Here is a 27,739-nt window from a genome sequence, read left to right as displayed (position 1 = left end):
TTTTTTTAAAGTCGATTTTAAACCCCTTCACCTTCAGGCGATTTTCAGGGTTTTTTTCCACCCCGTCTTCCGAGGGTTGTAACTTTTTATTTTTCTGTCTATCTTGCCATATGGGGGGGCTTATTTTTTGCGGGACGAGTTGTACTTTTGAATTACACCATTAGTTTTACCATATATAGTGGAAAATGGCAAAAAAATTCTAAGTGTGAAGAAAAAAAAAAATTTGCAAAAAAAACCCAAAACACGTGACTGCCCAATTGTTTTTGGGATATTTTATTCACAGTGTTCACTATATGGTAAAACTGATGTGTCGCAGTGATGCCTCAGGTCGGTGCGAATTCGTAGCCACCAAACATGAATAGGCTTACTTTTGTCTAAGGGGTAAAAAAATATACAAAATTTGTTCAAAAAAAATGGCGCACGTTTTGTAGGGTTTTCATTTTTTGGGGATCTATGGCTCAGTGCTGGATTTTTTTTTGCGTCTTGATCGACTGTTCTTGATTCTTGCGTAAAAAAGAGAATTTTGTTACTTACCGTAAATTCTTTTTCTTATAGTTCCGACATGGGAGACCCAGACCATGGGTGTATAGCTTCTGCCTCCGGAGGACACACAAAGTACTACACTCAAACGTGTAGCTCCTCCCTCCTAGCATATACACCCCCTGGTAGCCAGTCCTAGCCAGTTTAGTGCAAAAGCTGAAGGAGGACATCCACCCACAAGTAGAGAAAGAGCAAGAACCGGAACAACCGGAACCTCTGTCTACAACAACAGCCGGTGATAACACACGGAACAAGAAACCTGCCAACAGGCAACAGGGAGAGTGCTGGGTCTCCCATGTCGGAACTATAAGAAAAAGAATTTACGGTAAGTAACAAAATTCTCTTTTTCTTCATCGTTCCTTATGGGAGACCCAGACCATGGGACGTTCTAAAGCAGTCCATGGGTGGGAATAAACAGAAAAACTGAGAAGTAGGCGAAACCTAACTTCACAAATGGGCGACAGCCGCCTGAAGGATGCGTCTGCCCAAGCTCGCATCTGCCGAAGCAAGAGCATGCACTTGGTAGTGCTTCGAAAAGGTATGCAGACTAGTCCAAGTGGCAGTCTGACAGACCTGCTGAGCCGTAGCCTGGGCCTGAAAGCCTAAGAGGCACCGACAGCTCTGGTCATGTGTGCCTTGATCCCCGGCGGGAGAGGTACTTGAGTACACTGGTAGGTAACTGGAAATGGCCGACCTAAACCAACGAGCCAGGGTCGGCTTAAAGCCGAAAGGCCCTTACGCTGACCAGCGGTCAGCACAAGAGAGGTGCAACCGCTAAGAACAGCGGTGCGAGACACATAGATCCGGAGCGCCCCGCACCAGATCCAGAGTATGCAACGCCCTTTCAAAGCGATGAACAGGAGCCGGACAAAAGGAAGGCAGGGAAAATGCCCCGATTAGGTGGAAACAGTAACCACCTTAGGGAGAAAGTCCGGAGTCGGACGGAGAACCACCTTGTCTTGATGAAGGGTGGACTCCGAAGAGAGTGCAGCCAAAACAGAGACTCTCTTGAGGGAAGTTATGGCCACTAGAAAGACCACTTTCTGTGAAAGACTAATCAAAGAAACCTCCCTAAGAGGCTCAAAAGGGGGGTTTCCGGAAGCCGTGAGGACCGAATTAAGGTCCCAGGGCTCCAAGGGCCGCCGGTAAGGCGGAATGATGTGAGATGCGCCCTGCATGAAGGAGCGCACCTGGGCCAGCCGGGCGATACGCCGCTGGCACAACACTGACAGAGCCGAGACCTGTCCCTTAAGGGAGTTGAGGGATAGTCCTAGCTGCAGACCGGGACTGTAGAAGGGACAGGAGGGGTCGGCAAGGCCAAAAGGCCAAAAGGATACTTCCGAGCTCGAGTCATAGTGGAGACGACTTCAGGAGGGATACCAGAAGTCGTCAAGATCCATGACTCAAACGCCACGCCGTCAATCTGAGAGCCGCAGGTTCTGGCGGAAGGACGGACCTCGTGAGAGAAGGTCTGGACAGTCCGGGAGATGCTATGGCACCTCTATGGACAGACGGAGCAGGTCAGGGTACCAAGCTTGCCTGGGTCAGTCTGGAGTAATGAGAATGACCCGACGGCCCTCCTTTCTGATCTTGCGCAGGACTCTGGGCAAGAACTAGAGGGTGAAACACGTAAGACAGACAAAGCTGGGACCAAACTTGAACCAGTGCGTCTGCCGCAAAAAACCTGAGGATCGTGGAGCCACGGTTTGACGGCTGAGACAATCTGCCTCCCAGTTTTCCACGTCTGGGATGTGGGCTGTGGATATGGTGGACTAGGAGTCCTCCGTCCACTGAAGAATGCGATGAACCTCCAACATTGCCAGGCGGCTGAGTGTCCCGCCCTGGAGGTTGATGTAGGCAAACGCTGTAGCGTTGTCTGACTGGACTCGAATGTGACTGGCCGCCAACAGATGGTGAAAGGCTTACAGAGCTAGAAACACAGCTCTGATTTCCAGCACATTGATCCAGAGGGCTGATTCGGACAGAGTCCAAGTGCCCTGCGCTCTATGGTGGAGATATACTGCTCCCCAGTCGGATATATAGCATCTTGGTGAGGATCACCCGGGACGGAGCCAGGAAGGAGCGTCCCTGAGACAGAGGGAACGAAGCCACCACTAAAACGAGCCCCTGGTCTGTGGCGAAGCCACCGCCCCGTGGAAGGAGGAAGTCCGCTTGTTCCAACAGCGGAAAATATCCAGCCGCAGAGGACGCAGATGGAACAGGGTAAGGGAATCGCTTCCATTGACACAACCATTTAATCCAGCACCTGTATTAGGTGCCTCATGGAACGACGTCGACCGCCAGCGGAGGGACTGCTGTTTGACTAAGGGCAGCTTCACAAGTGCCGACAGAGTCTCGAATTGCGTCCCTGAGTATGTGAACTTCTGGGTCGAAGTCAGAGTGGACTTGAACAGAATGACAAACCACCCGAATTGGTTAGAGTGGCGAGAGTGAGCGAGGCACTCCGCTAACAGTCTGCACTGGATGAAGCCCAGACTAGAAGGCTGTCCAGGACAAAAGGATCACTGCCAACCCCTAGAGGTGCAGGACCGCAATCACAGCTGCCCCGACCTAGAGAATACTCGAGGGGCCGTGGCTAACCCCAAGGGAAGAGCCATGAATTGGACCATTCTGATTGCAAAACGTAGCCAACGCTGGTGTGAAACTGCGATTGGCACATGCAGATAGGCATCTCTGATGTCGATGGATGCTAGGGAGCCTCCTTGGGTCATTGATTGATCGCAGAGACTCTATGCGAAACTGCCACACCTGAACATGCTTGAGAAGCTTGAGATCCAGGTCGGAAGGCACCGCCCTCCTCGGGTACTAGGAATAGATTTAAGCAGAAATCTCAGAACCGTTCCCAGTCGGGAACCGGTACAATTACTCCAGTGGCCTGCAAGAATGCCACAGCCTGTGAGAAGGCGGCGGCCTTGGAGCAGGGGGGAGTTGACAGAAAAAATCTGTTTGGCGGGCTTGATAGAATTCTATCCTGTAGCCGTGGGAGATGGTATCTCGCACCCACTGATCGGGGACGTGTTAAAACCATACGTCGCCAAAGTGGGAGAGCCTGCCACCGACCAAGGACGTTGCTGGCGTGGCCAGATAGCCAGGAGGAGGCTGACTTAGTGGCAGCATCTCCTGCGGTCTTCTCGTGCGCCATTTGGGTTTACGATCCTTGGCTGAGCCAGTGGACGAGGCCGAGGGCTTAGAGAACGATCAGATGGAGGAACAAAAAGAACGAAACCTCGACTGATTCCTGCCCTGGACAGGTTTCCTGGTTTAGGTTTGTGGCATGGAAGAAACTCTTCCCGCCAAGAGCTTCCTTAATAATTTCATCCAGTTGTTCCCGAATAGTCTGGTCCCAGCAAAAGGGAGCCCAGCAAGGAACTTCTTTAGAAGCATCCGCCTTCCACTTCCGAAGCCACAGGAGCCTGCGGATAGCGAGGAAAATAGCCGAGGCCACCGCAGTGCGGTGAGAGTCTCCAGCATGGCAGACATGGCATAGGATGAAAAAAACTGAAGTCTGGAAGTAAAGGCAACCATTTCGGGCAAAGAGTCCCTGTGAGGGAATGCATCTCCCTAGAGAAGCAGAGATGGCTTTGAAAGCCGCACTGCTGCAAAGCTGGGGAGAACGAGGCCCCTGCCGCCTCCATACAGATTTGGCCAGAAGGACAACCTGGCAGACAGCAAAGCCGTAAGTGAGGAGCCATCAACCACTGATACAACGTCCGGGCTGAGAGTCTAAACACCGGAGGGACTACCTTTGGTGAATGAGCCCACTCCTTGACCACCTCTGGTGGAAGGGGAAAACTGTCATCAGAACCACGCTTTGGGAAGCGTTTGCCAGAGCAGACCCTGGGCTTGGTCACAGTGGCCTGAAAACTGGAGTGGTTAAGGAACACACTCCTTGTTCTCTTAGGCAAGGTAAACTGGTGCCTTTTTGCCAGAGAGGGTTGCTCCTCTGATACTGGCGGATTGAGGTCCAGTACAGAATTAATGTACAGGGGGAACCTTAGAGAGGTACCGTCAGCCACTGATACAACTATCCGGGCTGAAATACTAGACACCGGAGGGACCACCCTTGGTGAATGAGCCCACTCCTTGACCACCTCTGGTGGAAGGGGGAAACAGTCATCAGAACCACGCTTTGGGAGCGTCTGTCAGGACAGGCTCTGTGCTTGGTCACAGTGGGCTGAAAACTGGAGTGGTTAAGGAACACACTCCTTGTTCTCTTAAGGTATACTGATGCCTTTCTGCCAGAGGGGGATACTCCCCTGATACAGGCGGATTGAGGTCCAGTACAAATATAATGGACGCAATCAAATCATTAGCATCTGCATCACCTTCGGACAGATCAATGGTACATTAAGTAGCGTCCGAGCCCCCAGTAAAGACATCCTCCTCGTCCAGTGAGTCAGCTCGTGAATCAGAGCTGCGGGACGGGGGAGGACAGGGGACCCTGCGTCTCCATTTTAGGAGGACGGGGTCCGAGATGAAGAGTCCTCCGAGAGCTTTGCTGAGCGAGCCGTAGCAGCCGAAGCGCCCTGAGAAGGGGGCTAATGCATGCTCAGCACCACCGGAGCAGCTGGAGGGACCACTGACGAGCCTCCAGGCTGAGGGACCACTGTGTTTATGTGCTCAGTACAGGCAGTACGAGTCTACATGCAGTGCGTATGAAGAACAGCCTTGCAGCCTTGCTCTGATGTGAGACATGCTGCAGAAGTGGGGGCTCTGTGAGGGAATGAATCTCCAGAATGACCCCCAGCAGAGTATATAAACAGAGAATATAAGCAGCTGCACAACTGGAGGTTGTGGCTTGCTAGACCGTTTAACATACATTTCAGTGCCCTCCAGTCCCCCAGCCCAGGCCCCCATTTGTCACAATGTGGTATCTCTGTGCCTATGCAGACATTGAGAACGCTGAGAAAATGGCGACTGGAGCGAGGAGAGGGGGCGGGGCCTACTCTGAGAGCGGGCAAATGAGGTATACAGGGGAGGGAATCCTTCCTCAGTGAGGAGTGTCCGTTCCCTGTGCTGAACAGCCGCTGGGCGGAGCCACACTATCCCTCTGCATGACTGACATGCAGGGGGAGTGAAACCGAAACTAGGCCTCAGGCGAAGCCGGGGCCTAGATTTAAACATGCGGCCAGCGTGCAGGCACCATCGGCGCGGTTCTCCAGTGAAAACTGGAGAACCGGCCGGAAATGTTACCACAGACATATAACACACTCCCCCCAATAAATAAAGTACAAGGGACCCCTGGAAAGACCACTTTCTGTGGTAAAAACATCTCAATACTTAGCTTGAGACGCAGGTGCCAGGTCCCTGGGGGGGGGGTTAAACGCTCCGTCCGACAGGATCCTGAACAGGGCTGCGGATGGAGACCGGTCTCCTGCAAAGCAGTGAGAACCGTGATGGCTCCCACTTCAAGCCAGAGCCCCAGGGGATGGTGAAGGAGCGTGGCATGTGAAGGCTCCAGCCTTGTAAAGTCAACCTTAACAGCACCGCCGACACAGTGGGGTGAGAAGGGACATGCCGGGAGTCCAGATTGGACCCGCTTTTCTTCCAAATCTTTGAAATCCAAAAAATCAAAAATCAGAGAATGCATGTGTGTGTGTGACCTCCTGAACACAAAGCATTGAAACTGGCTAGGACTGGCAGGGGGTGTATATGCTAGGAGGGAGGAGCTACACGTTTGAGTGTAGTACTTTGTGTGTCCTCCGGAGGCAGAAGCTATACACCCATGGTCTGGGTCTCCCATAAGGAACGATGAAGAAATATGCGGCGACCAAAAAATTTTGGAGTTTGGAATTTTTTGGACGCTTTGCTGATACAGATAAGATTAACTGATTTTATATTTTGATAGATCTGGCATTTCTGAACGCGGCGATACCAAATCTGTATATTTTTTAACCCTTTACTTTTCAATGGGGGAAATGGTGGGGTGGAGTTGAAATTTTTTTTTTCCCCAATTTAAAAAAAAAAAAACTATTTTACTAGTAAGGATCACCAGTCTGAATACTTGTTCCTTTCTGTAGATCAAAGCTGCACAGCTGAGATCTGCAGAAAAGCTCCTTTACTCTCACACACAGCAGTCTGCCGGGTGTAAGAGGAAGTGACTTATGATCGCTACAGGAATCACCACATGACCCTGTGCTACCATGACAACCATCAGATCCACGTGATCACGTCATGTGACTTCCGATGGCGCCAGGTAAGTGAATGCTTAGTCCTATGACTAAGGACCCTGTGAGGTCTGAAACATGTAAGGGTACTGCCATATTTTTTATTCCACTTTTGCAAACTTTTTTTTTTTTAAATGAAGAAATAAAGAAAAGTTTTTTATTCTTGAGAATTTTGGTGCTGGCTGTTTTTCCCTTTTTTCTTCCCATTGTCTGGATGTGATCTCCATTTTCAGGCCATGCATCAGTGGAGCTGTGGACAACTAAGGGGTAGGCTGAATTAAAAATTTTTCAACACTCACTATACATTGAGTGACTACACCACTCTCCAGCACAGTCCTCACCAAGTCATGACTGATGACTGTTACAGATCCCAGCACTGCCCCAAAGATATCAAGCGGCTGCAGGATGAATAGAATTTATTTTTTTTTCTTCTCTGCAGCCACTACTCCAGTAAGGTAGCCAGACATGAACTAAATGCCATTTACCTGCACACTGCCACTATATCTGTAGGTTCATAGATTTTCTAGAGGTGTCAGGTGCCTTTTTAATCAGACTTTTTAGACAAGTCTGACACAAATTATAGAATTCGCAAGTACAATTTCGTTCTACATTTACTGTATTACACTTACCAGGTCGTCCTGCCTCTCCAGGAAACTGGAAACAGGATCAATGCAGTTTCTAAAAGAGCTGGCAGCCCCTCGAGATGTATAAAAAGCACATTCCTCATCAAGGCAGGTCTCCCAAAACCTTTGTTTTGCTGACACAGCAGCTTGTATTCTTAATCGTGCAATATCCGGCAAGGAGTAAGAACCTATCGAAGACAAGAATATTAATTTATAGTAGACAGACATTGTAAGAGGTAAAGTTTATTCTTGTATAGAGCGCCAAGTTGGAGTAGGGAGACTCATAGGCCATGCAATTTGCTCCCGAGAAATCAAAGCATATTCAAAGAGGATGAGTTTACAGTCTCTAATGCCACCCATTAAATTCTAGGTTTGCTACTGGTAATGTCAACCCTTTAAAGCTACTGCCAATAGGTGGCATCTAGACACCCAGCTTTCCACCGCAGAACACAGATACTAAAGTCAGCAACTTATTGTGCAGAGGAAGGGCAAACCATGAGCATTCTCCAAGCCTGTACATGGACATGAAGGTGTCTAGAGTCAAGATGAGCAGATTTCCAAAATAATGAGGGCATCACTGATTACATGGGGTGCCCAACCATCACATGAATTATAGAAAGAATGGATGGTTTTATTATTAGGTTTTCACCATGTCAATACAGTATTTTTTTTTTTTAAATTGTTAAACCACCCTCTAAGTCACACCAGAAATATGCAACTATTCTTTAGTTGCAACTTATTCTAGCTACAGTCACATACGTATACAAATGTCTAATATGTAACGATTACTCTATCAGAAAAAAACAACACATACGCTCCCTGTAGAGCGAAACGTACGTAGGAGACAGGAGGGGGTCGCACAGAGCACAGTCCTGATCAGTAAGCAGTACTTTTATGTTTACTATAAGCCTGTGTTTACATAATCTATTTAGATCCTGCATTGACACCTTCTTTTATAGAAAAAGTTATTTATCTGGATGGTTAGTAGAGCAGTTACCTTTAGTGTTTGTCTGCCATTATATTTATTTAAAGCACTTGGCACTGAATTGGTTTGCAGTGAGATATTTTCACTAGCACTTTATAATTTATGGTAGCTATACTATTTTTATTTCTGCACCTTTTTATAAATGTATTTAATCTATTGACACTTTATAATATTGGCAGCTAGTAACCTTTACATTAAAAATACAAACCTTATATATCATTTATATGCTATACAAACATTATATACCATTACCGTATTTTTCGGACTATAAGACGCACCTGACCATAAGACGCACCCTGGTTTTAGAGGAGGAAAATAAAATTTTAACCAAAAAATATGGTCATGACACACTGTTATGGGGCGAGGATCTGCTGCTGACACTGTTATGGGGGTAATGTCCCCAAATTCTCTACTAAGGTACCCCATTCTGATAAGGATCCTCCTGCCTTGTATATGATCCTGCTCATATACCCCCCATCCTGCTAATAATATACCCCCCATCCATCCTGCTCATGATATACCCCCATCCATCCTGCTCATGATATGCCCCAATCCATCCTGCTCATGATATGCCCCCCATCCATCCTGCTCATGATATGCCCCCATCCATCCTGCTCATGAAATGCCCCCATCCATCCTGCTCATGAAATGCCCCCATCCATCCTGCTCATGAAATGCCCCCATCCATCCTGCTCATGAAATGCCCCCATCCATCCTGCTCATGAAATGCCCCCATCCATCCTGCTCATGAAATGCCCCCATCCATCCTGCTCATGAAATGCCCCCATCTATCCTGCTCATGAAATGCCCCCAACCATCCTGCTCATGAAATGCCCCCAACCATCCTGCTCATGAAATGCCCCCATCCTGGTAAATGGCGTGTATCCTGTGGCACAGGAAAAAAAAATATAAACGTTTATACTTACCCTTCCTCACTCCCTGAAGCACCGATCTCTGTCTCAGCTGCAGCGCCGCTGTGTGGAGCTGTCACCGGTGTCTGCAGCATGGCGTCTTCCTGTCTGTGCCGGCGGTAAGCTGATCGATTCTGGTGGATACTAGCGGCGCGCACAGCGATGACGTCATCGCGGTGCGCGCCGCTAGTGTCCAGATCAGCTGACCGCCGACAGACAGGAAGACGCGATGCTGCAGGGGGGCGGCTCCACACGGTGACGGGTGAGTACACTGATTCACTGCACCCCGCGCTGATAATGATGCACGGGGGGCAGTGAATACAGCCGCACATGATCACTCCAGGCTGTAGTTGCCAGGGGTGATCACGGCCGGCTGCTAATTATGCACGCACCCCCCCCCGCCCATCACCCCGCCCACCTGTCTGCGCCGGTTTCGCTGAGAGATGATGGGCGGGAGGATGGGCGTGCATATGTAATGAGCGGGCCCACGTGGTCACGGTAGGCTGTTACAGCCTGCTCGTGCCGCCGATGACCCGCTGCACCGCGGCACCCTCATTCCCCGCAGCCTTATAGTCAGACCATAAGACGCACCCCCCACTTTCCCCCAACATTTGGGGGGAAAAAAGTGCGTCTTATAGTCCGAAAAATACGGTATATGCTATGCACTGTATGTAAACGGTATTTGACTTTTACTCATCTGATACTTTGACTGTGGATACAGTCCTATCCCCATAACCTTTTTATATAACACCGGCTAAATATAATTTTTTTCTGAACATATGTTTTTATCATATTTACTGAATATTAATAAAAAAATATTTTATTGGGCATAAAACACTTGTGTGGTTAAATTTTTGCAACCCGATGTTGTGGTTTTAGCCATTTTTGAGTTATTTTCCCCAATGTTATTTTTATTGTAATCAATTGAGAATTGTATAAAATGTCTAATATAGAACGCGAATATTAAGTAGCCAGGGAAAAACCACACACACACACACAATTATATGCTGGAAGTGATCTCAGTTTTGTATCAGACACATTTTGGTACATTACGCAACATGGAGCTTCACATCGACCAGCATATCAGAATGTGAGGCTTATTCCAATAAGACTTTTTCATTGAGCATACCCCCAAAAGGAAGAGGTCAGGTGCTGCCAGAGCCGGCAAACATGGTGACCGACACTCCTTTGAAATTATCCTGCTGCAGAAAAAAGGACTCAACTTCTGCTATGCTCCTTTCCTGTGTGTGTAACCAGTTGCTCCATCTTTTAATAATTACCCTTCTGTTAAGTCACAATCATCCAGATCATCCATTTGATTCACAACCTGCTATTGAAAAACGTAAAAAGGTACATGTGTCCACGATTGTAGTAACAAAAATAGGGTCTATGATGCGCAACACCATTCACAGACTGATCAGAGTCATTTACTGGCAAGTTTCAAAAAGTCTCTTCTTTATCGTTCCTTTGGGAGACCCAGACCATGGGGTGTATAGCTTCTGCCTCCGGAGGACACACAAAGTACTACACTTAAAAGTGTAGCTCCTCCCTCTGAGCTTATACACCCCCTGGTAGCCAGTCCTAGCCAGTTTATTGCTTTGTGTCAGGAGGCATACATCCACACATGCATTCTCATCTGATTTGTTTGACCTTTGGAAAGAGTTTGAAGAAAAGCGGGTCCATGTCTGGACTCCCGGCATGTCCCTTCTCACCCCACTGTGTCGGCGGTGTTGTTAAGGTTGATTTACAAGGCTGCAGCCTTACATGCTGCGCTCCTTCACCATCCCTTCTGGGCTCTGGCTTGAAGTGGGAGCCAGCACGGTCTCCATGCCTGGCAGGAGTCCGGTCTCCATCCACAGCCCCTTGAGGATTCTGTTGGACCGGAGCACTCATCCCCAGGGACATGGCCCTGCGTCTCAGCAGCTAAGTACCTGAGACGTTTATGTTGGGGGTCCCGGTTCTTTATTGTAAGGGGAGAGTATGCTGTGATTGTTTTAACTTTTCCGGCAGGTTCTCTAGCTTTTGCCTGAGAACCGCGCCGATGGTGCCTGCTTGTCGGCCTCGCCGCTTAAATTTAGGCCCTGGCTTCGCCGGAGGCCTAGTTTCATTTTCCTGCCCTCGCATGTCACTCATGCAGAGGGACAGGTTCGGCTCCTCCCGGCGGCCGTTCTACACAGGGGAGGGACACTCCCCACTGCTGGGGCGTCCCTCCTTCCCTGCAGGTCTCTATAGCCCTCCAGTTCCCGCTCTTTTATAGAAACGCCCTCTTCTCAGGCAGAGTTCACTCTGCTCTGGGACATCCTGCATTCTGCATCTCTGCTGAGGTGCTGCGACTGGGGGAGCGGGCTTCGGGATCTGGAGGGCACACAACACCACGCTCAGCGGTCTGGTAAGCCACAGCCGGTCTCCGGTTGTGGACCTCTGTATATTCTCCCTGGGGTTCATTCTCTGCAAAGCCCCCACTCCAGCAGCAACACAAGGAGCAAGGCTCCAAAGCTTTATTCTACATGCACTGCATGTAAGTTCCTGCTGCCTGAGCCGAGCACTTATCCACATTGTGATGGTTGCTCTAACTTGGCGGTGCCACAGACTGGAGTCTCACCCCCAGTGGTCTCTCAGGCTGCTGCTGCACCTGTGACTGAACCCCCGGCCTGGGTAGAGTCCTTTTCTAGGTCCATATCCCAGTCATTTGCTGAGTCCATGGGGCTTTTGTCCAGGACTTTGATGAATATGCATCAGCCCCCCTCACAGGGTGCCTCTAATACTCTTGACAGAGGACTCCTATCCTCTGACCTCCGTCCATCGGAGCTCACGGAGGATTCATCATCTGATCCCAGACCCCGTCCTTCTAAGAGAAGGTGCAGGGTTTCCTCCCCCTCCCCATCCCACGGCTCTGTCTCTAGAGCAGACTCTCAAGATGAGGCGGATGCCCTCACTGGGGGCTCGGAGGCTATGTATCCCATCGATTTCTCTGAGGGTGACTCAGATCTTAGTGATTTGATTGCTTCTATTAATTCTGTGCCGGATCTCAATCCGCCAGTGTCAGAGGAGCAACTCTCTTTGGCAGAAAAACATCAGTTTACCTCGCCTAAGAGAGTGAAGAGTGTGTTCTTTAACCACTCCAGTTTTCAGACCGCTGTGACCAAACCCAGGGCCTGCCCTGACAAACGCTTTCCAAAGCGTGGTTCTGATGACCGGTTTCCATTTCCACCTGAGGTGGTCAAGGAGTGGTCTCACTCCCCAAAAGGTAGACCCTCCGGTGTCTAGGCTATCAGCCCGGACCGTTGTGTCGGTGGCTGACGGCACCTCACTTAAGGAATCCACTGACCGTCAGATTGACCTTCTGGCCAAATCTGTGTATGAAGCTGCGGGGGCCGCGTTTTCCCCGACTTTTGCAGCAGTGTGGGCCCTCAAAGCCATCTCTGCTTCTTTAGAGGAGATGCATTCCCTCACCAAGGAATCTATGCCGGAGATGGTTGCCTTAACTGCTCAGGCTTCAGCTTTTTCATCCTATGCCATGTCTGCCATGCTAGAGGCTGCTCACCGCACTGCGGTGGCTTCAGCTAATTCTCTTGTTATCCGCAGGATTCTGTGGCTTCGAGAGTGGAAGGCAGATGCTTCTTCCAAGAAGTACCTTGCTGGGCTCCCTTTTGCTGGTTCACAGCTGTTTGGTGAACAGCTGGATGAAATCATTAAAGAAGCTACTGGCGGGAAGAGTACTTCCATGCCACAAACCAAGACCAGGAAACCTGCCCAGGGTAGGAATCAATCAAGGTTTCGTTCCTTTCGTTCCTCCAACTGGTCATCCTCTTAGCCTTCAGCCTCGTCCGCTAACTCAGCCAAGGATCAGAAATCCAACTGGCGCCCAAAAGCGTGTCCGCAGAAGACCGCAGGAGGTTCTGCCACTAAGGCAGCTTCCTCATGACTCTCGGCCCGGTCCAGCCACGTCCTTAGTCGGTGGCAGGCTCTCCCACTTTGGCGACGCTTGGTTAAAGCAAGTCTCCGATCAGTGGGTGAGAGACATCATATCTCACGGCTACAGGATAGAATTCTCTTCCAGCCCTCCAAACAGATTTTTCTCTCAACTCCCCCCTGCTCCAAGGCCGCCGCCTTCTCACAGGCCGTGGCGTCCTTGCAGGCAAACGGAGTGATTGTTCCAGTTCCCGCTCAGGAACGGTTCAGAGGTTTTTACTCAAATCTCTTCCTAGTTCCAAAAAAGGACGGTACCTTCCGGCCCATCCTGGATCTCAAGCTTCTCAACAAGCATGTCCGGGTGCGGCATTTTCGCATGGAGTCTCTGCGATCAGTCATTGCCTCTATGACCCAAGGGGAGTTCCTGGCGTCCATCGACATCAGAGATGCCTATCTGCATATGCCAATCGCAGTGTCACATCAGCCTTGGTTACGTTTTGCGATAGAGGATCATTTCCAATTCGTGGCTCTCCCCTTCGGGTTAGCCACGGCCCCTTGGGTATTCACCAAGGTCATGGCGGCAGCGATTGCGGTCCTGCACCTCCAGGGTTTAGCAGTGCTTCCTTATCTGGACGACCTTCTGGTCAAGGGTACATCCAGCGCAGACTGTCAGCGGAGTGTTTCGCTCACTCTTGCCACCCTAGCCCAATTTGGGTGGATTGTCAATCTTCCCAAATCCACTCTGACTCCGACCCAGAGTCTCACGTACCTAGGGATGCAGTTTGAGACTTTGCCGGCACTTGTGAAGTTGCCCTTAATCAAAAAGCAAACAGCAGTCTCTCCGGCTAGCGGTGCGCTCTCTCCTGAGGCCCCGCCGTTATTCCCTCAGGCGCCTGATGCAGGTGCTGGGTCAAATGGTGGCCTCCATGGAGGCGGTTCCTTTTGCCCAGTTCCATCTGCGTCCTCTGCAGCTGGACATTCTCTGCTGTTGGGACAAGCGGCCTTTCTCCTTACTGAAGTTAGTGGCTCTGTCGCCACGGACCAGGAGCTCTCTTCAGTGGTGGCTTCGACCCCTTTCCCTGTCCCAAGGGCGCTCCTTCCTGACTCCGTCCTGGGTGATTCTCACCACGGATGCCAGCCTATCCGGCTGGGGAGCGGTACAGCTCCACCACAGAGCACAGGGCACTTGGACTCCGTCCGAGTCAGCCCTTTCAATCAATGTGCTGGAAACCAGAGCTGTGCTTCTAGCTCTCCTAGCCTTTCGCCACCTGTTGGCGGGCAGGCACATTCGAGTCCAGTCAGACAACGCGACAGCGGTTGCCTACATCAATCACCAAGGCGGGACACGCAGCCGCCTGGCAATGTTGGAGGTCCAACGCATTCTTCAATGGGCGGAGGACTCCAAGTCCACCATATCCGCAGTCCACATCCCTGGCGTAGAAAACTGGGAGGAAAATTATCTCAGCCGTCAATCCGTGGACGGTGGCGAGTGGTCCCTGCATCCGGCAGTGTTTCAGTCAATCTGCCGCAAGTGGGGCACTCCGGACGTGGACCTAATGGCATCCCGTCACAACAACAAGGTTCCGGTTTACGTGGCTCGCTCCCACGATCCTCAGGCCTTCGCCGCGGACGCTCTGGTTCAAGACTGGTCCCAGTTTCGTCTGTCCTACGTGTTTCCCCCTCTAGCTCTCTTGCCCAGAGCCCTGCACAAGACCAGAATGGAGGGCCGTCGAGTCATCCTCATTGCACATCTTCCGGACCGTCCAGACCTGCTCTCGCAAGGTCCGTTTTTCCGCCCGAATTCTGCGGCACTCAAATTGACGGCGTGGCTCTTGAGTCCTGGATTTTGACGGCTTCTGGTATTCCTCCTGAAGTCATCTCCACTATGACTCGGGCCCGTAAGTCTTCCTCCGTCAAGATCTATCACAGGACTTGGAAAATTTTCCTGTCCTGGTGTCGCTCTTCCGGCCATTCTCCTTGGCCATTCTCGTTGCCGACCCTTCTGTCTTTTTTACAGTCCGGTCTGCAGCTAGGACTGTCCCTCAACTCTCTCAAGGGACAAGTCTCAAGGGACAAGTCTCCGCTCTATCAGTGCTGTTCCAGCGGCGTCTCACCCGGCTGGCTCAGGTCCGCACCTTCATGCAAGGTGCGTCTCACATCATTCCGCCTTATCGGCGGCCCTTGGATCCCTGGGACCTTAACTTGGTCCTCACGGTATTACAGAAACCCCCTTTCGAGCCCCTTAGGGAGGTTTCTTTGTATCGTCTTTCTCAAAAGGTGGCCTTTCTAGTTGCCATAACTTCTCTCAGGAGAGTCTCTGATTTGGCTGCGCTCTCCTCGGAGTCACCTTTTTTGGTTTTTCACCAAGACAAGGTAGTTCTCCGTCCGACCCCGGACTTTCTTCCTAAGGTGGTCTCTCCCTTCCACCTTAACCAGGATATTTCCTTGCCTTCCTCCTGTCCGGCCCCTGTTCATCGCTTTGAGAAAGCGCTGCATACTCTAGATCTGGTGCGTGCTCTCCGGATTTATGTGTCTCGCACCGCTGCGCTTAGGCGGTGCACCTCTCTTTTTGTGCTAACCACAGGGCGGCGCAAGGGTCTCTCTGCTTCTAAGCAGACCTTAGCCCGTTGGATTAGATCGACCATTTCGGACGCCTACCAGAGTACTCAGGTGCCTCCCCCGCCGGGGATCAAAGCACACTCGACCAGAGCTGTCGGTGCCTCTTGGGCTTTTAGGCACCAGGCTACGGCTCAACAAGTCTGTCAGGCTGCCACTTGGACTAGCCTGCATACCTTTTCGAAGCACTACCAAGTGCATGCTCATGCTTCGGCAGATGCGAGCTTGGGCAGACGCATCCTTCAGGCGGCTGTCGCCCATTTGTGAAGTTAGGCTCCGCCTACTTCTTAGTTTTTTCTGTTTATTTCCCACCCATGGACTGCTTTGGAACGTCCCATGGTCTGGGTCTCCCAAAGGAACGATAAAGAAAGAGAATTTTGTTACTTACCGTAAATTATTTTTCTTATAGTTCCGTATTGGGAGACCCAGCTCCCTCCCTGTTGCCTGTTGGCAGTTTCTTGTTCCGTGTGTTAGCACCGGCTGTTGTCGTGGACAGAGTCTCCGGTTGTTCCGGTTCTCTCGGTTCGACTTGTGGGTGGCTATTCTCCTTCAGCTTTTGCACTAAACTGGCTAGGACTGGCTACCAGGGGGTGTATAAGCTCAGAGGGAGGAGCTACACTTTTAAGTGTAGTACTTTGTGTGTCCTCCGGAGGCAGAAGCTATACACCCCATGGTCTGGGTCTCCCAATACGGAACTATAAGAAAAAGAATTTACGGTAAGTAACAAAATTCTCTTTTTTAGCAGCACATTTAGGGATGCTTTGCGAGTTAACATAATTAAACAAATGGAACTATGCCTTCTCGGAGAGTCACGTGATGCCCAATATTCATTTTTTTCTCCTCTCCATAATCTCTCATTTTGATCCCCTTAACGACAAGGAGGTATGCATGCAATTTTGCAGCTCAGTTGGTCCAGAAGAATTTGGACAATGCCCAAATCTACGTGATTTGGGCTCTGAAGGCCACTGTTTTAGACTTTAATTGTACCTCAGTTGTTTCCTTTTAAATGTTGACTTTCAGGTTTGATTAAAAGGGGTTGAACTATGAAACGTTTAGAAAGTACAATAATTTTTCTACAAAACCTTCATTCAGGGGCTCAAAAACAATGGCACAAATTTACTTTACTATAAATGAAATGTTGCTTTTTCATACTCTAGAGAATCCATTGCAGGCAATGACTGCGTGAAGTCTGGAAGCCATGGACATCACCAAATGCTGGGTTTCCTCTCGGATGCTGTACCTTTGACTGAAGTCAGCTACAGTATTGTTTGCCGAATATTCAAGTTTTCCTTATTTTTTTTAAAAAAAAAAAACACTTTGGTTTCTTTCGCAAGTATGTTTTGAGTGATTGTCCATATGTACTGTAAAGTGCCATTCACATCAACCTTGCTGCATTTGGATGAGTCTGAGCAGAAAGTATAGCCCTTTACAGTTCAAAATTCATCCGGCTGCTTCTGTCTTCAGTCACATCATTACTAAACACTAGTGACCTGGTGCCATTGGAAGCAATGCATGCCTGGCCATTACCCTGCCTCCACCATGTTTTACAGAAGATGTGGTGTACTTTGGAACCTGAGCTGTCCCAAGCCTTCTGCATACTTTCTGCTCCCCATCATTCTGGTACAGGTTGATCTTCGTTTCTGCTGTCCTATTCCAGAATTGGGCTGGCTTCTTTAGATGTTTTTTTAGGAAAAAGATTAATCAGGCCTTCCTAATTTTAAGACTGATTAATTGTTTGTACCTTGAGGATGAGCCCTCTGTATTTGCTCTCATGAAGTCTTTCACAGCATCCGCCCAAGTGAAGGATTCTGCGATCATCCACCACTGTTTTCTTTTGTCGATGACCAGGCCTTTTTGAGTTCTCAAGCTCACCAGTGTGTTTGTTTTTTGTTTTGTTTTTTTGCTGAGAATACCAAACTTTCATTTGGCCACTTCTAACATTTCGGCTAATGATGGGCTGTTTCCCCTTCAATTGAGAGCTCTTTTGACTGCATGTTGTGGGCTCACAGCAACAGCTTTGAATTGCAAATCGCACACCTGGAATCAGCCCCAGACCTTTTACCTGCTTAATTAATGGATTAACAAAGGAATAGCGTGTGCAGCCAATTAAAGAGCTTTTGAGATAGTTGTCCTATTACTGTTATTTTGTATTCTTGAAGAGGTAGCTACATGTTAAAGAACTGTAATTCCTTAACAGTTACTCCAATTAGGATGTAAATACCCTCTTTTTAAAGCCTTTAGTCTGCTCTTTAAACGCATATTAATTATATCTACTATCTTGAACATACAGTCATATGAAAAAGTTTGGGAACCCCTATTATGTTAACCTTTCTTCTTTATAACAATTTGGGTTTTTTGCAACAGCTATTTCAGTTTCATATATCTAATAACTGATGGGCTGAGTAATATTTCTAGATTGAAATGAGGTTTATTGTACTTACAGAAAATGTGCAATCCGCATTTAAACAAAATTTAACCGGTGCAAAAGTATGGGCACCCTTATCAATTTCTTGATTTGAACACTCCTAACTACTTTTTACTGACTTACTAAAGCACTAAAAAGAGAATTTTGTTTACTTACCGTAAATTAATTTTTCTTATAGTTCCGTATTGGGAGACCCAGACATTGGGCGTATAGCTTCTGCCTCCGGAGGACACACAAAGTACTACACTAAAAAGTGTAGCTCCTCCCTCTGAGCTTATACACCCCCTGGAGAACCAGATCTAGCCAGTTTAGTGCAAAAGCTGAAGGAGAATAGCCACCCACAAGTAAAAACAGAGCAAGAACCGGAACAACCGGAGCCTCTGTCTACGACAACAGCCGGTGATAACACGCGGAACAAAAAACTGCCAACAGGCAACAGGGAGGGTGCTGGGTCTCCCAATACGGAACTATAAGAAAAAGAATTTACGGTAAGTAAACAAAATTCTCTTTTTATTTATCGTTCCTATGGGAGACCCAGACATTGGGGCGTCTCAAAGCAGTCCATGGGTGGGAATAAACAGAAAAACTGAGAAGTAGGCGGAGCCTAACTTCACAAGTGGACGACAGCCGCCTGAAGGATGCGTCTGCCCAAGCTCGCATCTGCCGAAGTATGAGCATGCACCTGGTAGTGCTTTGAAAAGGTATGCAGGCTAGTTCAAGTGGCAGCCTGACAGACTTGCTGAGCCGTAGCCTGGTGCCTGAAAGCCCAAGAGGCACCGACAGCTCTGGTAGAGTGTGCCTTGATCCCCGGCGGGAGAGGCACCTGAGAACACAGGTAGGCATCCGAAATGGTCGACCTAATCCAACGGGCTAAGGTCGGCTTAGAAGCAGAGAGGCCCTTACGCCGCCCTGTGGTTAGCACAAAAAGAGAGGTGCACCGCCTAAGAGCAGCGGTGCGAGACACATAGATCCGGAGCGCCCGCACCAGATCCAGAGTATGCAACGCTTTTTCAAAGCGATGAACAGGAGCCGGACAAAAAGGAAGGTAGGGTAATGTCCTGGTTAAGGTGGAAAGGAGAAACCACCTTAGGGAGGAAGTCCGGAGTCGGACGGAGAACCACCTTGTCTTGATGAAAAACCAAAAAAGGTGACTCCGAAGAGAGCGCAGCTAAATCAGAGACTCTCCTGAGGGAAGTTATGGCCACTAGAAAGACAACTTTCTGTGAAAGACGAAACAAAGAAACCTCCCTAAGAGGTTCAAAGGGGGGTTTCTGCAAAAGCGTGAGAACCAAATTGAGGTCCCAGGGATCCAAGGGCCGCCGGTAAGGCGGAATGACGTGAGACGCACCTTGCATGAAGGTGCGGACCTGAGCCAGCCGGGTGATACGTCGCTGGAACAGCACTGACAGAGCCGAGACTTGTCCCTTGAGAGACTTGAGGGACAGTCCCAGCTGCAGACCGGACTGTAGAAAAGACAGAAGGGTCGGCAAGGAAAAAGGCCAAGGAGAATGGCCGGAAGAGCGACACCAGGACAGGAAAATTTTCCAAGTCCTGTGATAGATCTTGGCAGAGGAAGACTTACGGGCCCGAGTCATAGTGGAGATGACTTCAGGGGGGATACCAGAAGCCGTCAAGATCCAGGACTCAAGAGCCACGCCGTCAATCTGAGAGCCGCAGAATTCTGGCGGAAAAACGGACCTTGTGAGAGAAGGTCTGGACGGTCCGGAAGATGCCACGGCACCTCTACGGACAGATGGAGCAGGTCTGGATACCAAGCTCGCCTGGGCCAGTCCGGAGCAATGAGGATGACTCGACGGCCCACCATTCTGATCTTGCGCAGAACTCTGGACAAGAGAGCTAGAGGGGGAAACACGTAGGACAGACGAAACTGGGACCAGTCTTGAACCAGAGCGTCCGCGGCGAAGGCCTGAGGATCGTGGGAGCGAACCACGTAAACCGGAACCTTGTTGTTGTGACGGGATGCCATTAGGTCCACTTCCGGAGTGCCCCACTTGCGGCAGATTGACTGAAACACTGCCGGATGCAGGGACCACTCGCCACTGTCCACGGTTTGACGGCTGAGATAATCTGCTTCCCAGTTTTCCACGCCTGGGATGTGGACTGCGGATATGGTGGACTTGGAGTCCTCCGTCCATTGAAGCATGCGTTGTACCTCCAACATTGCCAGGCGGCTGCGTGTCCCGCCTTGGTGATTGATGTAGGCAACCGCTGTCGCGTTGTCTGACTGGACTCGGATGTGCTTGCCCGCCAACAGGTAGTGAAAGGCTAGGAGAGCTAGAAGCACAGCTCTGGTTTCCAGCACATTGATCGAGAGGGCTGACTCGGACAGAGTCCAAGTGCCCTGCGCTCGGTGGTGGAGACATACCGCTCCCCAGCCGGATAGACTGGCATCCGTGGTGAGGATCACCCAGGACGGGGCCAGGAAGGAGCGCCCCTGAGACAGAGAGAGGGGCCGAAGCCACCACTGAAGAGAGCTCCTGGTCTGTGGCGACAGAGCCACTAACCTGTGCAAGGAGGAAGGCAGCTTGTCCCAACAGCGGAGAATGTCCAGCTGCAGTGGACGCAGATGGAACTGGGCAAAGGGAACAGCCTCCATTCACGCCACCATCTGACCCAGCACCTGCATCAGGTGCCTGATGGAATAACGGCGGGGCCTCAGCAGAGAGCGCACCGCCAGTTGGAGGGACTGCTGTTTGATTAAGGGCAGCTTCACAAGTGCCGGCAGAGTCTCGAACTGCATCCCTAGGTACGTGAGCCTCTGGGTCGGAGTCAGAGTGGATTTGGTAAGATTGACAATCCACCCGAATTGGGCTAGAGTGGCGAGAGTGAGCGAGACACTCCGCTGACAGTCTGCGCTGGATGAAGCCTTGACTAGAAGGTCGTCCAGGTATGGAATCACTGCCAACCCCTGGAGGTGCAGAACCGCAACCACTGCTGCCATGACCTTGGTGAATACCCGAAGGACCGTGGCTAACCCGAAGGGGAGAGCCACGAATTGGAAATGTTCCTCTCCGATTGCAAAACGTAGCCAACGCTGGTGTGAAACTGCAATTGGCACATGCAGATAGGCATCTCTGATGTCGATGGATGCCAGGAAATCTCCTTGGGTCATTGAGGCAATGACTAACCGCAGAGACTCCATGCAAAAATGCCGCACCTGAACATGCTTGTTGAGAAGCTTGAGATCCAGGATGGGCCGGAAGGAACCGTCCTTTTTGGGGACTAGGAAGAGATTTGAGTAGAAACCTCTGAACCGTTCCCGGGCGGGAACCGGTACAATTACTCCGTTGGCCTGCAGGGATCCCACGGCCTGAGAGAAGGCGGCGGCCTTGGAGCAGGGGGAAGTTGACAGAAAAAAATCTGTTTGGCGGGCTGGAAGAGAATTCTATCCTGTAGCCGTGGGAAATTATATCCCGCACCCACTGATCGGAGACGTGTTGAAACCACACGTCGCTAAAGTGGGAGAGCCTGCCACCGACTAAGGACGTTGCTGGCGCGGACAGATAGTCAAGAGGAGGCTGCCTTAGTGGCAGCAGCTCCTGCGGTTTTATGTGGACGCGCTTTTGTGCGCCAGCTGGATTTTTGGTCCTTGGCTGAGTTAGTGGACGAGGCAGAGGGCTTAGAGGACGACCAGTTGGAGGAACGAAACCTCGACTGATTCCTACCCTGGACAGGTTTCCTGGTTTTGGTTTGTGGCATGGAAGTACTCTTCCCGCCAGTAGCCTCCTTAATAATTTCATCCAGCTGTTCACCGAACAGCCTGGACCCAGCAAAAGGGAGTCCAGCAAGGAACTTCTTTGAGGAAGCATCTGCCTTCCACTCTCGAAGCCACAGGATCCTGCGGATAGCGAGGGAATTAGCCGAAGCCACCGCAGTGCGGTGAGAAGCCTCCAGCATGGCAGACATGGCATAGGATGAAAAAGCTGAAGCTTGGGAAGTTAAGGCAACCATTTCGGGCATAGACTCCCTGGCGAGGGAATGCATCTCCTCCAGAGAAGCAGAGATGGCTTTGAGAGCCCACACTGCTGCAAAAGTTGGGGAGAACGAGGCCCCTGCCATCTCATATACAGATTTGGCCAGAAGGTCGACCTGGCGGTCAGTGGAATCCTTGAGAGGTGCAGTCAGCCACTAATACAACGGTCCGGGCTGAGAGTCTAGACACCGGGGGGGTCTACCTTTGGTGAATGAGCCCACTCCTTGACCACCACAGGTGGAAAGGGAAAACGGTCATCAGAACCGCGCTTTGGGAAGAGTTTGTCAGGACAGGCCCTAGGCTTGGTCACAGCGGCCTGAAAAGTGGAGTGGTTAAAGAACACACTCTTTGTCCTCTTAGGCGAGGTAAACTGGTGCTTTTCTGCCAGAGAGGGTTGCTGCTCTGATACTGGCGTATTGAGATCCAGTACAGAATTAATGGACGCAATCAAATCACTAACATCTGAGTCGGTTTCGGACAGATCAATGGGGCACATGGAGTTAGCCTCCGAGCCCCCTGTAAAGGCATCCTCCTCATCCCACGAGTCAGCTTCTGAAACAGAGCCGCAGGACGAGGAAGGAGATGGAGCCCTGCGTCTCCTCTTAGGAGGACGGGGTCTGGGGCCAGATGATGAATCCTCTGTGAGCTCCGCTGAGAGAGACCTAGCAGCAGAGGCACCCTGTGAAGGCGGCTAATGCATGTTCAGCAAAGTCCTGGACAGCTGTCCCATGGAGTCGGCAAAAGACTGGGAGATAGACCTAGATAAGGATTCTACCCAAGCCGGGGGTTCAGCCACAGGAGCTTGAGCAGCCGGAGAGACCCCTGGGGGTACGATTCCAGGCTGAGGCATCGTGAGGTTAGAGCAGGCATCACAATGTGGATAGGTGCTCGGTTCAGGCAGTAGGAGCTTACATGCAGTGCATACTGAATGCAGCTTTGGAGCCTTGCTCCTCGTGTGAGACATGCTGCTGGAGTGGGGGCTCTGCCAGAATGACCCCCAGAGAGTATATACAGAAGGTCCACAACCGGAGGTTGTGGCTTACCAGACCGCTGGAGCGGTTTGTGTGCCCTCCAGATCCCGAAGCCCGGACCCCCAAGCACCTCAGCAGGGATGCTGCAGACCAGTGGTGATCGCAGGGAAAAACGCTGAGAAAATGGCCGCCGGAGCGAAGAGAGGGGGCGGGACTCACTCAGAGCGGGATCTGGAGGGCCAAAGAGACTTACAGGGGAGGAGACATGTACCCAGTGAGGAGTGTCTCTCCCCATTGTAGAATGGCCGCTGGGCGGAGCCGCGCTGTCCCTCTGCATGAATGACATGCGAGGGCAGTGAAACCGAAAGTAGGCCTCCGGCGAAGCCGGGGCCTAAATTTGAGCGGTGCGGCCGGCGCGCAGGCACCATCGGCGCGGTTCTCAGGCGACAGCCAGAGAACCCGCCGGAAATGTCATAAAAATCACTCAGCACACTCTTCCACAACAATAAAGTACAAGGGACCCCCATATATAAACGTCTCAGGTACTTAGCTTGCTGAGACGCAGGGTTCCAAGTCCCTGGGGATAAGTGCTCCGGTCCAGCAGGATCCTGAAGGGCTGCGGATGGAGACCGGTCTCCTGCCAAGCATGGAGAACCGTGCTGGCTCCCACTTCAAGCCAGAGCCCCGGAGGGATGGTGAAGGAGCGCGGCATGCAAGGCTCCAGCCTTGGAATCAACCTTAACAGCACCGCCGACACAGTGGGGTGAGAAGGGACATGCCGGGGGTCCAGGCTTGGACCCGCTTTTCTTCAAACTCCTTCCAAAAATGAAAAATCAGATGAGAATGCATGTGTGGATGTATGCCTCCTGAACACAAAGCGATAAACTGGCTAGATCTGGTTCTCCAGGGGGTGTATAGGCTCAGAGGGAGGAGCTACACTTTTTAGTGTAGTACTTTGTGTGTCCTCCGGAGGCAGAAGCTATACACCCAATGTCTGGGTCTCCCATAGGAACGATAAAGAAATTGGTTTTGCAACCTCATTGAGCTTTGAACTTCATAGGCAGGTGTATCAAATCAGGAGAAAAGGTATTTAAAAAGGTGGCCACTTGCAAGTTGTTCTCCTATTTGAATCTCCTATGAAGAGTGGCATCATTGGCTCCTCAAAACAACTCTCAAATGATTTGAAAACAAAGATTATTCAACATAGTTGTTCAGGGGAAGGATACAAAAAGTTGTCTCAGAGATTTAAACTGTCAGTTTCCACTGTGAGGAACATAGTAAGGAAATGGAAAAACACAGGTACAGTTCTTGTTAAGCCCAGAAGTGGCAGGCCAAAAAAAATATCAGAAAGGCAGAGAAGAAGAATGGTGAGAACAGTCAAGGACAATCCACAGACCACCTCCAAAGACCTGCAGCTTCATCTTGCTGCAGATGGTGTCAATGTGCATCGGTCAACAATAAAGCGCACGTTGCACAAGGAGAAGCTGTATGGGAGAGTGAAAGAAGCCGTTTCTGCAAGCACGCCACAAACAGAGTCGCCTGAGGTATGCAAAAGCACATTTGGACAAGCCAGTTACATTTTGGAAGAAGGTCCTGTGGACTGATGAAACAAAGATTGAGTTGTTTGGTCATACAAGAAGGCGTTATGCATGGAGGCAAAAAAACACGGCATTCCAAGAAAAGCACTTGCTACCCACAGTAAAATTTGGTGGAGGTTCCATCATGCTTTGGGACTGTGTGGCCAATGCCAGCACCGGGAATCTTGTGAAAGTTGAGGGTCGCATGGATTCAACTCAGTATCAGCAGATTCTTGACAATAATGTGCAAGAATCAGTGACGAAGTTGAAGTTACTCAGGGGATGGATATTTCAGCAAGACAATGATCCAAAACACTGCTCCAAATCTACTCAGGCATTCATGCTGAGGAACAATTACAATGTTCTGGAATGGCCATCCCAGTCCCCAGACCTGAATATCATTGAACATCTGTGGGATGATTTGAAGTGTGCTGTCCATGCTCAGCGACCATCAAACTTAACTGAACTGGAATTGTTTTGTAAACAGGAATGGTCAAATTTCCCTTCATCCAGGATCTCATTAAAAGCTACAGGAAGCGACTAGAGGCTGTTATTTTTGCAAAAGGAGGATCTACAAAATATTAATGTCACTTTTATGTTGAGGTGCCCATACTTTTGCATCGGACAAATTTTGTTTAAATGCGGATTGCACATTTTCAGTTAGTACAATAAACCTCATTTCAATCCATCAGTTATTAGATATATAAAACAAATAGCTGTTGCAAAACCCCAAATTGTTATAAAGAAAAAAGGTTAACATTAATAGGGGTGCCCAAACTTTTTCATATGACTATTTATATATTGAACCGCCAAAACTTAACTGTCCAAATATTTTTGGACCCAACTGTATGTTGAATAAGATCTCCCAGTCTCCTGTGCTATTAGTCTCAATTGCACGTCATCCATTGTGTGTGGCTACACGTTTGAATGGCCTCTGGCATAAGGATCAATAACCTCTTTGCTTCTAGCTTTAGTATCTTCTTCTGAATAACTGTTTGAGGTTACGTCACAATCATATTTTTTACTATATTTCACTCTTGCATTGCTTAAACAAATTTTTGTTTGCAAAAAGCTTTGCAAACTGAAGATGCGTTTTCCAATACTGTATCACCTTCTTGATGAGCCGTCAAGTGAGTGATTGAAAGGATATGGTGGTATGCAGCAGAATGAGGTAAATTTTAACAACGGCTGTCCATCTCTTTGCTCCAAAACTGGGGCATCCTGGCTAAGGAGCACATTGCGCGTTGTTTCATGCAGATTGCCTTGTCCTAGCGAAAGTGGCCTCTTTCAAGTGAATACTCCTGTAGTACCATAAATGAACAAAGATTGATTGAACATTCCAAAATTGGGGCCTTTGAGCAACAAAAGGGGTATAAAATCAGGAACTCCACTGTCAAACAAGAGACACTGATTTGGCTTATAACAAACAACATCACCTTTCACAAGGGCAGGAGATAAATTGGTGATAAGAAGTGGTATGACCAAAAGGCCCAGCTCCGATCTCGAGAACAAGCCTCTAATGCCAGACTGGAATAAAAGAGGTGGGCATGGACGTGTCTATGGGACTATGGGAAAAGGTGGATAAGGGTTAACTTGAAATGTTGGAAAAAACATCTGAAAAATAAATATCCTAATACAGGGGTAAGCAATTAAGTTTTCTGAGTGGCCATGAGAGAGTGTGACTGGAGTGGAGGGCCAAATCAATAGGCTGAAATTAATTATGCTCAATATTAATATTAACATATGCCCTCCTTATACATTCAAGCATCCCATACACATTGAAGGGGGGGGGTGGGGGGGGGAATGGTTAAAAAAAAAAACAAAAAAAAAAACACCACCACATACTCCCTTTGCTCCCGTTTCCCTGCCGCTCTGCTCATATCTCCGGTGTACAGCTGCTCTGCACAGCACACGTACTGACGTCACGTCTGCTGTGCCTCACGCAGATTGCTGTAAGACAGAGCCAGCAGCCCCTCCTCCATTAATGTGTTCCCCTCTGTCTGCACTCTGTGGATACAGATCGTGGTCACATCAGAGAGAGTGGTGTCGGACAGGTGGCGTGGGAGGGTATTGTGCGGCCCGCAAGCCAACAGTTTCAGACCTTTGGCTTTCTTGGTCCCTGGGCTGAACTGGAACAGCCAGATATGACACGCAGCCACACTTTGCCCAGCCCGGTCCTAATATAGCCTAAACAGTATCTTACTGGGAGCGTTCAAATCATAAGCTTCAAACTTTGACCGTAAGAGTAAAGGTCCATTACCTACACAATATGAATGTATCTTACCCAAAGTATTAGGTTGCAAAGCTTGTACAACTGGATGGGAGAGAAAGGAGAGTGGCAGAGAAGTCTTTATACATGGGACAATACTGGGATACTGCACAAGAGGGTCAGCGGTATTGGAGAGTGATAAAGGTGCAGGAGGGAGCATGGCTGTATGTACTGTCAAGTCCTGTGACACCCGAGCAGATACATCAGCGTTGTTTTCGGAGTTCCAAGACAGAGTTGCTCCATTTCTCTTTTCAGGCCATTTCAAGCGATCAGCTTCTTCTGCAGATTCCTGCTCAGAAAGACATCAGTTTATTACTTACGCAATCTTATATTAACAGATACATAGACATGTTCAGGGTCATCAATATGGCATTATTCCGTGCTTGTATTATGGAGTTAAAGGGAATATCAGAATGGCTCACCGTTTTCTTGTTAGGTTCTCCTGGACATTCACCATCTAAGAACAATTGAATTGCCACTTTGTCCTATAACAAAAAGAAATACAGTTAAATTTAAAAGGATCTTTCCTACCATTCTGTATCTATAATAATGGCTATCCATATGTTTTCTGTCAGGGGACATCACAACATACTACTTTTGTTATAGAAGCTTGGCACCAAGAACCACCATAGCCCTCAACACAAAAACAGCCCAACTAGTTCTACAAAGCTGACAATTTTGGTCGCAAATGGGCTCCATAGTTGCTTGTATTTCTCTAGCGTAGTATA

The 27,739-nt window shown here is 49.5% G+C and overlaps 1 protein-coding gene across 2 annotated transcripts in view; it reads right to left on the bottom strand.

Moving 5' to 3' along the window:
• TROAP (trophinin associated protein) overlaps window positions 1-27,739 on the bottom strand; it is a 225,436-nt gene that overhangs the window by 12,218 nt on the left and 185,479 nt on the right. For both annotated transcript variants that reach the window (XM_075334410.1, XM_075334411.1), the window contains exons 13-15: window positions 27,434-27,496; window positions 27,027-27,300; window positions 7,358-7,539 (exon numbers count right to left, since the gene is read on the bottom strand). In XM_075334410.1, the coding sequence (XP_075190525.1) occupies window positions 7,358-7,539; window positions 27,027-27,300; window positions 27,434-27,496 (519 nt within the window). The remainder of the gene's footprint in view (window positions 1-7,357; window positions 7,540-27,026; window positions 27,301-27,433; window positions 27,497-27,739) is intronic.

The sequence above is a fragment of the Anomaloglossus baeobatrachus genome, chromosome 2, assembly GCF_048569485.1.
Source record: "Anomaloglossus baeobatrachus isolate aAnoBae1 chromosome 2, aAnoBae1.hap1, whole genome shotgun sequence".
NCBI classification, from domain to species: Eukaryota; Metazoa; Chordata; class Amphibia; order Anura; family Aromobatidae; genus Anomaloglossus; species Anomaloglossus baeobatrachus.
This window is presented reverse-complemented; position numbering and strand designations above follow the sequence as displayed.